We start from the raw sequence: 13,635 nt of genomic DNA, 5'->3' as shown, positions 1-13,635 counted from the left end.
TTTGATAAAATATTATATTCACTAAGTTAGGATACAAAAGTATATTTTCCATTTATGATTTGGTATAGTAGCTTGTGCATCAATTAAAACCAATATTTTTGTTGAACTGGATACAGTAGGCAGCTCCCCAAATATTCTAGAATAGAAAACATGAGACTTCCTTGTTTGCTTATACATATCCAGTACATTGCACTTTATTAAAAATGTTAATTTTTATAAATTGATGTATAAATGGTTTAAATGTCTCTTTGTTTGCATACCTAATTGAGAGAACTTTAAAATTGTATCAACTTATTTGTGCATGGCCTTTTTACAGTTCAGTATTGACTATAATAGAGGGCTGTGAAATTGTTAAAGGTATTTTCCTTTGTGTGTGTAAAGTTTGAATTTTAAAAAATATTCTTGAATGTTTTTTCTTTGGGAAAATAAAAACAAGTTATGCAGCCCTGTAGCTCGTTGTGTTTTGTTGTACTGCATATTATAAGATGCTCTTGTGGTTAATATTTTCTGCAGGAATTTGTCAATCTCTATTCTGACTACATTCTCAATAAATCAGTAGAAAAACAGTTCAAGGCTTTTCGGAGAGGTTTTCATATGGTGACCAATGAATCTCCTTTAAAGTACTTATTCAGACCAGAGGAAATTGAATTGCTTATATGTGGAAGCCGGGTAAGAAAGCAAGGGTTTGCAAAAATATCTTCTATTGATTAATTGTTTGTAATGGTGTGGTGTAGATGTTAAGACATGTTTTCTTGAATTTGCAGAATCTAGATTTCCAAGCACTAGAAGAAACTACAGAATATGACGGTGGCTATACCAGGGACTCTGTTGTGATTAGGTAAGTGCTTAATTCTTAAAAGGAAGATTTAATTCACCAAAGGGATGTGTGCTTTATGCTTTAGACCTTTGTCTCCAGGTTTTACTTCCCAAATAAGCAAACTCACAAATTCTCAATCTATAAAATTGGAGGTATATTTGTAATATAATCAGTCACCAGTTCTTATTGTTAATCTTGTGGTTTATTTCCTGACTAATGTGTTTTATGTAAGTGGCATGTTTTTTTCTGCATTGGGGATATAACGTATCTAATATTCCTAGTAATTCTGGTTAGAATGTGCTTACTGCCAGTTACATGATGAGGAAAATAGAACTATCACTTCCGAGTATTTTTCTTTTGAACTCTGTGAAATGTTACTTACCTACCCTATATGAAGCATCTTTTGTGTGAAATGGTACATTCTTTGATTTAATCCTTACAACATGGCAAGGTACATACTAGAATTGTTATTGTACATCTGAAGCCTCCAGATTCTCACAGAAAGAAGCAGAGATTCCCAGTCTTAACTGCTTCCAAGCAAATGCTATTGTCTTCTTTTCTTTACTACTGTCCAGTCCTGAAAGACATAGGCTTCTTCCTCTCCTACCAAGGTGGGTTTAAGGGGACAAAGATGCCCTTCTGGTAGTCACTGGTGGAGTGAGGTGGGAAGGCATTCCTGGAGGTTGTCTCTGAAGGTTATTACTCTAAGACTCAAGTGTGTGAAAACCATAATGAATATCAGTTGTATCTAGAAATAAACAATATGTTATTTTATGTTCTCTTGTTTACTTTTGTTCTGTTACTTTATTCTTCATTCTGGTTTGTGGGAGGTTACTGATATTTCCTCTATTTAGCACACCCTTGGTCATTTCTAGCAGCAGTCGTGAGCTTTTTTTACTTTTAGCAACCACGGTTCTGCTATTTACTTGAAGTTCAAAGGTGACCCATAAAAGGGTTGAGATAACATGATGAAAGGATAACCTCACTTGTGAGTATTATCACAGCAGCATCTCTGTTAGTGATATTATTGTTCACAGATAGTTATGACTGTGTAGCATCTTAATGTTTCCCTTAGAATAGTTGAAGATATCTTGTGCTCCTCCTTATGGAGAAATTACTTTTTAAGTTAAGGTCTTAATTTTATTTCTATCTTTTATAATAACATAATTGCTACTTGATACATATCTTAAGATCATATGTGAATGCTTAAAAAAAATTTTTTTTGAAGTATAGTTGATTTGCAGTATTGCAATGTTGTGTTACTTTCAGGTGTACAACATAGTGATTTTTTTTTGCAGATTATATTTCATTATAGGTTATTATAAGATTGGGTATAATTCCCTGTGCTGTACAGTAAATGCTTGTTGCTTATCTATTTTATATATAGTAGTTTGTATCTGTTAATCCCATACTTCTAATTTGACTCCCCACCCCACCCCCCATCATTATGTAAGGTCTCTCTTTATGTCTTGTAATTTTCTTTGATCTGAATCTGATATGACTGTAACCATTCCTGGTTTTGTATTGCTTTGCTTTTTGTTTGCATGGTATATCTTTTAATGTCTTTTTACTTTTCAACCTATCTATGTTGCTGAATTTGAAATGAGTTTCTTAAAAATAGCTGAGTCATGTCTGTCAATCTTTGCCTTTAGGTATATTTAGGCCATTTGTATTCAAGGTAATTATTGATATGTTAGGACTCAAGTCTGCCATTTTATTTGTTTTCTGTTTCTTTCTTCTTTATGGTTCCTTGTTGATATCTTTTTGCCTTCTGTGGGATACTTAGTTATTTGAACATTTTAAGGATTTCATGATTTTAGTGTTCTTTTTTTGTGTATGTTGCTTAGTATAGTGTTCTTCATGGTTGCTGTTGGCATTACATTGTACATATGTGATATTGCTATCAAAATCTCTTCCTGTGAAGTATGGAAACCCCACCTTTAAATATCGTTGTCTTGAATATTACTACTGTTATAATTTTTGTAGCAGTCATCACATATGATTTATAAAATTCATGAGGAGGATGGTAGTCTGTTGTATGTACCTGTATTTCTTCTATTTCTGTTCTTTCTTCTGTTTGCCTCAGAGTCCATCTTTTATCACTTCCTTTAGTTAGTCTTCAAAGGCAGATCTGCTAATGACAAATTCTTTTAGTTTTCCTTTGCCTAAGGGTGACTTCCCCTTTATTTCTGAAGAACAGTTTTGTTTGTGCTATTTGGGGTTTCTTAGCTTCTTAAGTCTGGGTTTGTGTCTTTTTCCAAACACGGGATGTTTTCAGGCATGATTTCTTGAAATACTTTTTCAGTACCACTCTGTTTTTCCTTTTTTTTTTTTAAATATTCCTTTATTTATTTATTTTGGCTGCACCAACTCTTAGTTGTGGCATGCGGGATCTTCATCGTGGATGTGGGATCTTTAGTTGCGGCTTGTGAACTCTTAGTTGCGACATGCGTGCGAGATCTAGTTCTCTGACCGGGGATCAAACCCAGGCCCCCTGTATTGAGAGTATGGAGTCTTACCCACTGTACCACCAGAGAAATCCCTCTTTTTCCTTTCTTTCTATGCCTCTCATGATACCAACATTCAGTCATTTGTCATTGTTCACATGTACCTGAGGCTCTATTTATCTTTTTTCAGTCTATTTTCTCTTTTGTTCAGATTTTTATCCTTGGTCATCTTGACTCTACTATTGAGCCCATCTCGTATTTTTCTCTTACTCTGTTTTTTAGTTCTGTAATTTCCATTTGGCTCTTTTTTATTATAACTTATAATTTTTGCTGAGAGTTTCTGATGTTTCAGTTTTGAAACACTAGAACTTGTAATTGCTTGTAGAATCATTTTTATGACGACCTCATTAAAATCTTTGTCAGTTAATTCCAGTATCTTATTCATCACAGTGTTGACATTGGTTGATTCTCTTTCTTCCTTGTGATTTTCCTGGTTCTTGGTTTGACAGGTGATTTTGGATTGTATGGTGGACATTATGGCTGTTTTGTTAGGAGACCCTGGGTCCTATTACATTTTTTACTTTAGCAGTTTAAAAAAAAAAGTGTGTCTGAATACTGTCGTATTGTGTAGACAGACATGTTGGTTATTTCCAACCCTGTTAGGAGAAAGTCACAGTGAATCATCTTACATACGGATTATTCCATACATATGTAGAGACATCATTAAATTGGGAATTGGTGCTAAAAGTGGGATTGTTGAACCAAATGGTAGATACATATGTAATTTTGTTAAATACTGCCAAATTCTCCTTCACAGAAATTGTGACATTTTGTACTCCCACCAGTAATATATGAGTATCTCATTTCTTACAATTTTCCCAAACCCATTGTGTTGTTAAACTCAGCTGTTTACCTGTCTGTTAGTTGAGAAATGGCATTTCAGTGTAGTTATAATTTGTGGTTTTCTCATTATGAATGAGGGAGGTTGGGCATCTTTTCTTATATTTAAGCTATTAGTAATTTTTATAGTTCTGCTCATTTTGCTGCTCAGTCATTTTGATTTTTAGAAACTTTATATTTGTATTACGGACATCAGCACTTGAATAAATTGGCAGATATTTTTTCCTAGTTTGTCATTTGACTTTGCTTACAGGGGTGTTTTGCAAATGAAAACTATTATGTTTATGCAGTTAAATACTTTGTATTTCTTTAGTTTTTTTTAAAATACTTTTTATTTTTGCTCTTCTGTTTCTGACCTCCTATGTCCATAGTAGAAATTTTAGTCATACTGTTTCTCCTTTAGTCACCACATAAATTAGCTTTATTTCCAAGTTTATTTTGCATATTTCTTGAGTATTTTAGAGACTTCTAATTTCTATTTCAGATTTGTCCATCTCTCACTGAGTTCCATGTGTGTTTATGTGGCCCAGTGCCTTCTACCTGACTAGGGCCAATTTTTGTCACCTGCTTTCATCCCTTTACAACCAGAAGCTACTTTTAGGGGACACCTCTGCTTTCCAGGGTGCCCCCTATCCCTTTCAGGCATGATGTCTTCCTAAGACTGCCATATTTGGTCCAAGATACTTTCCTCTTGCCAGTGCTCTTACCTGCCCTTAGTAGTTCACTCTTGGGGTGCCCTTTTGGGGTGAACCCTAGCCCATGTAATTCTGCACACCCCATTCTTCCACATAGCTGCTGCTGGACTCTGCTGGTGTGGACTCAGGTGTATATAAACTCCAGTTTACATGTCAGTTTGAGTTTTCCACTCTGTTTTTCTAGTTAACTTAGGCATAGATTATGGGTGTTTTTATTGGAATTTGTCTCCTTTATGTACTGGATAGGTTTTAGAAGATGTGAGTGGGATGCAATCCATACAGCTACCACTTTAATGTAGAAACACAAAAGCTTCTTTTTTTCATTTTCAGTTTTCTAAATAGTTGCATTCTTAGTTCACAGTTTTAATGTAGAACGTAACACTTATAGGAAAAGAAGAATTTTGCTCAGTAAGTGTTTTCATTATATAAACTGATAGGAGTAACCCTAATATTTTAAGTTCTAATTTTTTAGAAAGAACCAAAAAAACAGCTAAACTTGTCACAGTGACCACTGCTGGTCTGCTGTTTCCTTCAGGGTTTGTCTCCTCTACTCAAGGGCACCCGTTGGTCTGCCTCTTCAGGTGTGGCTGATTCAGTATGGCTTTAGAACACTCCTGAAGGGTGAGGAAGCTTTTCTGCCCTGACAAAGGGCTCTGGGTTACAGCAGACTTGCTTTTTCTTGCCAGCCACCCAAAAGGAATGACCTAAACTGTGGTATGATTTCTCTCCTTCCTGAGAGATGTGCCTATACATTCCATGTCCAATTTCCTCTTGTGTAGTTATTTTAAAATTCTTTAAAATTCTCTAGGTGAATAGGGGGTTTACAAGAACTGAAGGGTGGGGAGGATATTAGAGTGTCAGGGAAGGGAAGTGGAGAGAGCCAAGAATGCTAATAAAGCTGCTAAGCTATGTTAGAAATAATGGCATTGCACCAACAAAAATACTAGCATTTTGGTAATAGAAATTGTATTCTAGAATACTAGAATATCAAAAACTAGAATTGTAATTATGGATGTAGGAAGTATGACATTCTCTGCCAAGTTTCTGGAAAGAACTTTCAAATAAATATTAAAATGCATTCTTCAGAAAACTAGAGCTTATCAATGAATTCGGTAAAGTTGCAGAATACAAAATTAATATACAGAAATCTCTTGCATTTCTATACACTAACAATGAAAGATCAGAAAGGGAAATTAAGGAAACAATCCCATTTACCATCGCATCAAAAAGAATAAAATACCTAGGAATAAACCTACCTAAGGAGAAAAAAGACCTGTGCTCCGAAAACTATAGGATGCTGATGAAAGAAATCGAAGACAACACAAACAGATGGAAAGATATACCATGTTCTTGGATTGAAAGATTCAGTATTGTCAAAATGACTATACTACCCAAGGTAACCTACAGATAATCCAATTCCTATCAAATTATCAATGGCATTTTCTAGAACAAAATTTTAAAAATTTGTACAGAAACAGAAAAGACCCCAAATAGCCACAGCAATCCTGAGAAAGAAAAATGGAGCTGGAGGAATCAGGTTCCCTGACTTCAGACTATACTACAAAGCTACAGTAATCAAAACAGTTTGGTATTAGCACAAAAATAGAAATATAGATCAATGGAAAAGGATAGAAAGCTCAAATACAAACCCATACACCTATGGTCAATTAATCTATGACAGAGGAGGCAAGAATATACAGTGGAGAAAAGACAGTCTCTTTAGTAAGTGGTGCTGGGAAAACTGGACAGCTATATGGAAAAGAATGAAATTAGAACATTCTCTAACACTATACACAAAAATAAATTCAAAATGGATTAAAGACCTAAATGTAAGACTATACTATAAAACTCTTAGAGGAAAACATAGGCAGAAAACTCTGTGACATAAATTGCAGCAATATCTTTCTGAAATAATGAAAATAAAAACAAAAATAAACAAATGGGACCTAATGAAACTTAAAAGCTTTTTGCACAGCAAATGAAACCATAAACAAAACAAAAAGACAACCCACAGAATGGGAGAATATATTTGCAAACGAAGTGACCAACAAGGGATTAATCTCCAAAATATGCAAACAGCTCATGCAGCTGAATATCAAAAAACAAGCTAATCAGAAAATGGGCAGAAAATCTAAATAGACATTCCTTCGAAGATGACATACAGATGACCAAAAAGCACATGAAAAACTGCTCAACATCGCTAATTATTAGAGAAATGCAAATAGAAACTGCAATGAGGTATCACCTCACACTGGTCAGAATGGCCATCATCAAAAAATCTACAAAAAATAAGTGCTGGAGAGGGTGTGGAGAAAAGGGAATCCTCCCACACTGTTGGTAGGAATGTAAATTGATATAGCCACTATGGAGAACAGTATGGAAGTTCCTTAAAAATTAAAAATAGAGGTACCATATGATCCAGCAATCCCACTCCTGGGCATGTATCTGGAGAAAAGGATAATTCAAAAGGATACATGCATCCCAGTGTTCATTGCAGCACTATTTACAATAGCCAAGATGTGGAAGCAACCTAAATGTTCATCAGCAAAGGAATGGATAAAGAAGATGTGGTACATATGTACAATGGATATTACTTAGCCATAAAAAAGAATGAAATAATGCCATTTGCAGCAACATGGATGGACCTGTAGATGATCATACTAAGTGAGGTAAATCAAATAGAGAAAGACAAATACCATATGATATCACTTATATGTGGAATCTAAAAAAAAATGATACAAGTGCACTTATTTACAAAACAGAAACAGACTCAGACTTCTAAAACCAACTTAATGGTTACCAAAGGGGACAGGTGGGAGGAGGGATAAATTAGGAGTTTGGGATTAACATATATACACTACTGTATATAAAATAGATAATCAACAAGGACCTATTCTGTAGCACAGGGAACTCAGTATTTTGTAATAACCTATATGGGAAAAGAAGCTGAAAAAGAATGGATATATGTATAACTGAATCACTTTGCTGTACACCTGAAACTAACACATTGTAAATCAACTATACTCCAATATAAAATAAAAATTAAATTTAAAAAATGCATTCTTTCACCAATGAAAAATGTTTTTAATTGTTTTCCAAAATCTTAAAAATTTTTATCTGAGAAGTAGTGTGTATGTTAAATTTATGGATTATTATTCAAACAAGCATGCCAGGATTGCTCTTAATATGCTTGCATTTTGTTTTTAGAGTAAGTTTAACAAGCATCATTATAACATGACTTTTATCACATAGGTTTTAGGAATGCCAGGGATTAAATTATTCTCTTAAAATAACTGCAGATGACAGATATATCAGAATAATACCCCATCTCCCCTTCCCCAGCACACACTATTGATATTGATTATATAATAATTGTATACTTTTTTATTAGTACTTTTAGGTGTGTGGGTTGTTTTTATTTTTTTCTTTTCCTTTTCTTTTGTCTGTTATCTGTATCACCTTCTCCCCCAAAGTTGTGTAAGATATGAGCAGACAAAGAAAATAAAGGACGGGTAAATACAATGTATACACACATGCACACACGTAGACAAAGAAAATAAAGGAGGGGTAAATAAAATACACACACACACACACCCCCGAAGACATCAGGAGTTAAGTTTTCACAGTACACACATTTTGTCTTTTGTTTGTTACTGATTATATATTTACAGTTTACATAATTATTTCCTTTTGTTGGACACTTAGGTTTACCAGTTATTGCTGTTGTAGATAATGTAGTGATGAACAAAAGCTTTTATATTTTTAAAAACTGTTTCCTTAAGATAAATTTGCGTAGTGGAATTCCTAGGTCCTAGATGACCAGAAAAGAATCTTCAGGGTACTTGATATTAACTTCCAGGTTATCTCCTATTATGGTTTTAATGCAAATCATAAACTTATATTAGTGCTCGTTATAATGAATGCCAAACTAAAATCAGTATTTTATCTTTTCTTATTAGGGAGTTCTGGGAAATTGTTCATTCATTTACAGATGAGCAGAAAAGACTCTTCTTGCAGTTTACAACGGGCACAGACAGGGCACCTGTGGGCGGACTAGGAAAATTAAAGATGATTATAGCCAAAAATGGCCCAGACACAGAAAGGTAATTATTAAATTGTGACTGTATACTGAAAACCTTGCATTCCACATTACACATGTGTGACGTATCCAGAAGCTTCTGAGCACTTTTGCAATTTTATATAGAAATCTCCAAATCACATGAAACATTAGTTCAGAGAATATTTTGCTGTTAATGTTTGAGAAAATTTTTAAACACTGGCCAGGTTAAAAATTATTATGGAGTTCACTTGATTTGAAATTTTAAAAATTGGTGTGATTAGTTTTTGGTTGAGAATTTTTTAATTGAAAGCCATATTATGTCATCTATTTAGAATAGTAAAGTTGAGGCTCAGGAGATTGTCTATTCAGCCCTATATTATGCTAGAATGACGAATTTCATAGTCCTTACATTGTGTTTCCTCTCCGTCGTGTAAGTTAACATTTGGTGCATAGTGACCGTATGTGAGCAGTAGTATATTTAATAGCTTGAATGTATAGAAACATTTCTATTAGTTTTTTACATTATTTGATATTATTTGGTATTGTCTGTATTATTTGGTATTAATGTAAGTTTATTGGTTATCAAATCAATTACATAGTCATACAAGAATATTTCTAATAAGCATTAAAGAGCCCAGACTTCGAAATTTTGGAAACGAGGTTTGAATATATTACCTCCACCTTTGAGTAAGTTACTTAATTTCTCAGTGACTTCAACTCTACAGTGGGGAAACTGACACCCAGTCTGTAGGTTTATTGTGAGAAAATTTAGTTAAATGAGCTCTCAGGGTTAAGTACCTAAAACAGTATCTGGTACGTAGTAATAATTTTGTGGATGCAATATGTTATCATCAACCATCATCATTATTAGCACTGAGTAATTTATGAGATAGAGACAAACTGCAGTTTGGTAGTTGTATGGCAAGAGCAGAAAGATTATCCATGACTTGTATTAATGTATAGTCTGCATTGCAAACCATCTCAACATATATACCATCTAAAGTAGGATCATTTAATACTGAGCGTATTTCCCATGACTTATTTTCCTATTTTTCCCCTTTCTCTCTATATAGGTTACCTACATCTCATACTTGCTTTAATGTCCTTTTACTTCCGGAATATTCAAGCAAAGAAAAACTTAAAGAGAGATTGTTGAAGGCCATCACTTATGCCAAAGGATTTGGCATGCTGTAAAAAAACAAAAAAAGGGGGGGGGAGAAAAAAATTTAAAATTTTAATAAATATAACAAGAGGGATAAAATTGGTGGTGATAGTGACCCAGTACAAAAAGGCTGTAAAATAGTGAACCACAGTAGTCACCTATGTCTGTGCCTCCCTTCTTTATTGGGGATATGTGGGCTGGAACAGCAGATTTCAGCTACTTATATGAACAAATCCTTTATTATTATTATTATTTTATTTTATTTTTTTGCGTGAAAGTGTTACTTTTTCTTTCACTTGTATGTACAGAGAGGTTTTTCTGAATATTTATTTTAAGGGTTAAATCACTTTTGCTTGTGTTTATTACTGCTTGAGGTTGAGCCTTTTTGCATATTTAAAAAATATATACCAACAAACTACTCTCCCAAGGAAAATATTGCCACCATTTGTAGACCATGTAACCTTCAAGTATGTGCTACTTTTTTTGTCCCTGTATCTAACTCAAATCAGGAGCTGTATTTTTTTTTTTAAACAATTTGCTTTTGAAACTTGAAGTCTTGAAAACAGTGTGATGCAGTTGCTGCTGTTCTAGTCCCCGAAGAGTTTTCTGTGCAAAATCTTAAAATCAATAAAGATGGAAGGGAGAACTTGAAATGTTTAACTGCAGCCCTCAGAACTTTACTTTAGTAACAGCACAACGAATTAAAAACAACTCATGCCACAGTATGTTGTCTTCATGTGTCTTGCAATGAACTGTTTCAGTAGCCAATCCTCTTTCTTAGTATATGGAAGGACAGGGATTTGTTGTTGTCGTCACTGTTGTTGTTGTTGTTGTTGTTTTAAGTTTACTGGGGAAAAGTGCATTTGGCCAAAAGAAATGGTAGTCAAACCCTTTGCAAGAAAGGTAGGAAGTTTGTTGTTTATTATAAACATAAAGCATGTGAAAGTGCACTTAAAATAAATTTTTTATTAATTGCTTATTACCCGCATTTTAAATAGACAATCCAAAGTCTTCCCTTCATGTTGCCATCATATCTAATCAGCCATTTTATCAAGGCACATGATCAGTGTTGGAACATAATGGAAAGGATGGCTACTGTGCCTTGTTTTACCTAATCATACAGTAAGCAGAGACCTGGAAGTGAATGGAACTATTACTCTTTAGTCCTATTTACATTGTCTATCCCCAAAGATTAAAGTTTATTTCAAAAAGTAAGTGTTAAATAATACTTTCATGTACTATGGAAAAGTACAGGTTGGTTTAAATTACTGGACATTCAGAAGTAAGTAGTTTCTTCCCCTTTCTAGTCTTCTGTGTCTGTGTTGTTAATTTCTTTTATTGCAATATAAAATAAAAGGATTATGTATTTTTAACTGAGAAGAGACATATTGATATATCCTTTTACTACAAGTTACAGCTAATGTGCTGAGCTTGTGCCTCGATGATTGTTTTAACTGACTATGACAGATCAATTTGATGATTTGTTTGAAATTGGCAGGAAAAATACAGCTTTCAAATCATTGGAGGGGGAAAGAGGATGTCTTTAAGAATTATTTTAATTCTTTTAGTAATTGAGACTTAACTGTTATGTACCATAATGCTAAATAAAAGTGACATTTTTCACCATAATTTAGTGGAAAAAGAAGACATTGCTTTCCATATTGTGATAAAGTAACATGGGGTTTTTCTGGGCCAGCCTTTAGAACACTGTTAAGGTATGTACACTACCTTGATGCAAGGGACCCTCATGCTACTACAGTCATCTTAAAAGGCCTCTCATTCCTGTGCTTCTTGTGTATAATGAAAGTGAGAATAAGAGAAATCAAATACTCTGGGGGCGTTTTGTATAATAAATTCATGAAGAAATTTGTGTTCTTTGGTTCTCAAGTTTTATTATCACTACAGTATTGAAGTTCTACAGTTGTAATAATATCTGTGTGAAGTTTTTGAATAGTAATTGAGTATAGGTTATCAGACATAGAATTCACATCAAATAGACTTTTAACAAACAGTTGAAAATAAACCTACTCTTGAAAATATTTTAAGAGAAAAATTCATTGGTTGTCTAGACTAATTGCTCTCACTTGCTTAGTAACTAATTATCCTGGGCATGTTACCACTTTTTATCATTGCCTCCTTTTCACTACTGTTTACAAAACTGTCACGGAACAATATCTTTAGGAAGAGGAAAAAAAATAGAAATTTTGACTGTAGTAGATATCTACCCCAGATGTCATGTTATAAAGTACTCTTTTGCCTGGATCAGCAGGAAGCTCTGGAGGAAATAAAGAACCATAAACTAAAGTAATTGGTTTTCCAAATAAAATACAAACTTTCTCTTATATATCATTGTTACTGAGTATTTCAAACATACAATAAAAACACGGCCTGTAGCCAAACTTCTCTGGAGCCTGGCCACTTCAGCAAATTGAGTTGGATTTCCTCCCCTATATACTTTCCTGGACTGTGCTTAGTTGTGTGATGAAAAAAAACACGGCCTGTAGCCAAACTTTTCTGGAGCCTGGCCGCTTCAGCAAATTGAGTTGGATTTCCTCCCCTATATACTTTCCTGGGCTGTGCTTAGTTGTGTGATTAAAAAAAAAACACGGCCTGTAGCCAAACTTTTCTGGAGCCCGGCCGCTTCAGCAAATTGAGTTGGATTTCCTCCCCTATATACTTTCCTGGGCTGTGCTTAGTTGTGTGATAAAATCCAATGACAACTTCCCTAGCTTTATTTTGGGATACATACCTAAGCAGGGAGATACACGAAATGAGGCTTCAAACAGCACTTGCTGATGGTATTCATTTCCCCATTGGCACAGGTCCATCTTACTAGAAAAGACATGATTGTAACCTGGCAACATGACTCCCTGTTCCCATAATACCATGACTGTGCTGGGATTTCAGGCCCCTTTAAGGGGTTTTCTCAAGAATTTCATTCAAACTGTCATTGGAAGGAGTGTCTTCCCAAGGCTGCTCTCTGTAGTCATGCTCCCCTTACCTGTTTACCTTAAATTTCTTTTTTGACCTTCCACTGGCTTCTAAGGACCATCTTTACCCTCCCTACCCCTTCCCTGAGCTGCCAGAGAATTCAAAGCACAGCTTCCTCTGGCTCTCTCTCTTGTTGTCTTTTACTACAGTGTTAGTGTATAATTTCCTGGGGAGGCTAGAGAGTGTTACTAGTGCAGAATCTCAAGACTTTTTCTTTTCCCCTATTCAAATCCAGTAGTTGACTTTTGTTAACCACTGTAGGAAGATTTTGGTGCAGATGTGTCCCTGTGAGAAATGCTGCTAAACTATTGCTGTACCACTAAAAATGCTCTCCTGAAAGATACTCATAGCCTCCTACTTGCCAGTGAGAACTCCAGTAACCTTGGCAGCACCCTGAACTTGGTTCATCTGCTACTGTCCCTTTTTCAGTTGGATGGATACTACTATAATTGTAAAGTTCTGGTCTGTACCTGCCCAATTCTGTCTGTTTTTCCTCCACCACTCAAAAAGATTCTTCCTCAAATCCATGTCTTCTGCTCAGTCTCTATCCCCAGAATATGTTT

General features: G+C 34.7%; 1 protein-coding gene across 6 annotated transcripts in view; it reads left to right on the top strand.

The window, feature by feature from the left end:
- The window catches only part of UBE3A (ubiquitin protein ligase E3A), a 92,095-nt gene extending 80,148 nt beyond the window's left edge, over positions 1-11,947 (top strand). For all 6 annotated transcript variants that reach the window (XM_060155344.1, XM_060155315.1, XM_060155334.1 and 3 more), the window contains 4 exons: positions 514-669; positions 765-838; positions 8,819-8,962; positions 9,993-11,947. In XM_060155344.1, coding sequence (XP_060011327.1) covers positions 514-669; positions 765-838; positions 8,819-8,962; positions 9,993-10,113 — 495 coding nt within the window. In that variant the 3' untranslated portion in view covers positions 10,114-11,947. The remainder of the gene's footprint in view (positions 1-513; positions 670-764; positions 839-8,818; positions 8,963-9,992) is intronic.
- Positions 11,948-13,635: the final 1,688 nt, after the last annotated feature.

Source organism: Lagenorhynchus albirostris, chromosome 1, assembly GCF_949774975.1.
Source record: "Lagenorhynchus albirostris chromosome 1, mLagAlb1.1, whole genome shotgun sequence".
NCBI lineage: Eukaryota > Metazoa > Chordata > Mammalia > Artiodactyla > Delphinidae > Lagenorhynchus > Lagenorhynchus albirostris.
Note: the sequence above shows the minus strand (reverse complement) of the source record. Positions and strands in the feature narration are given on the sequence as shown.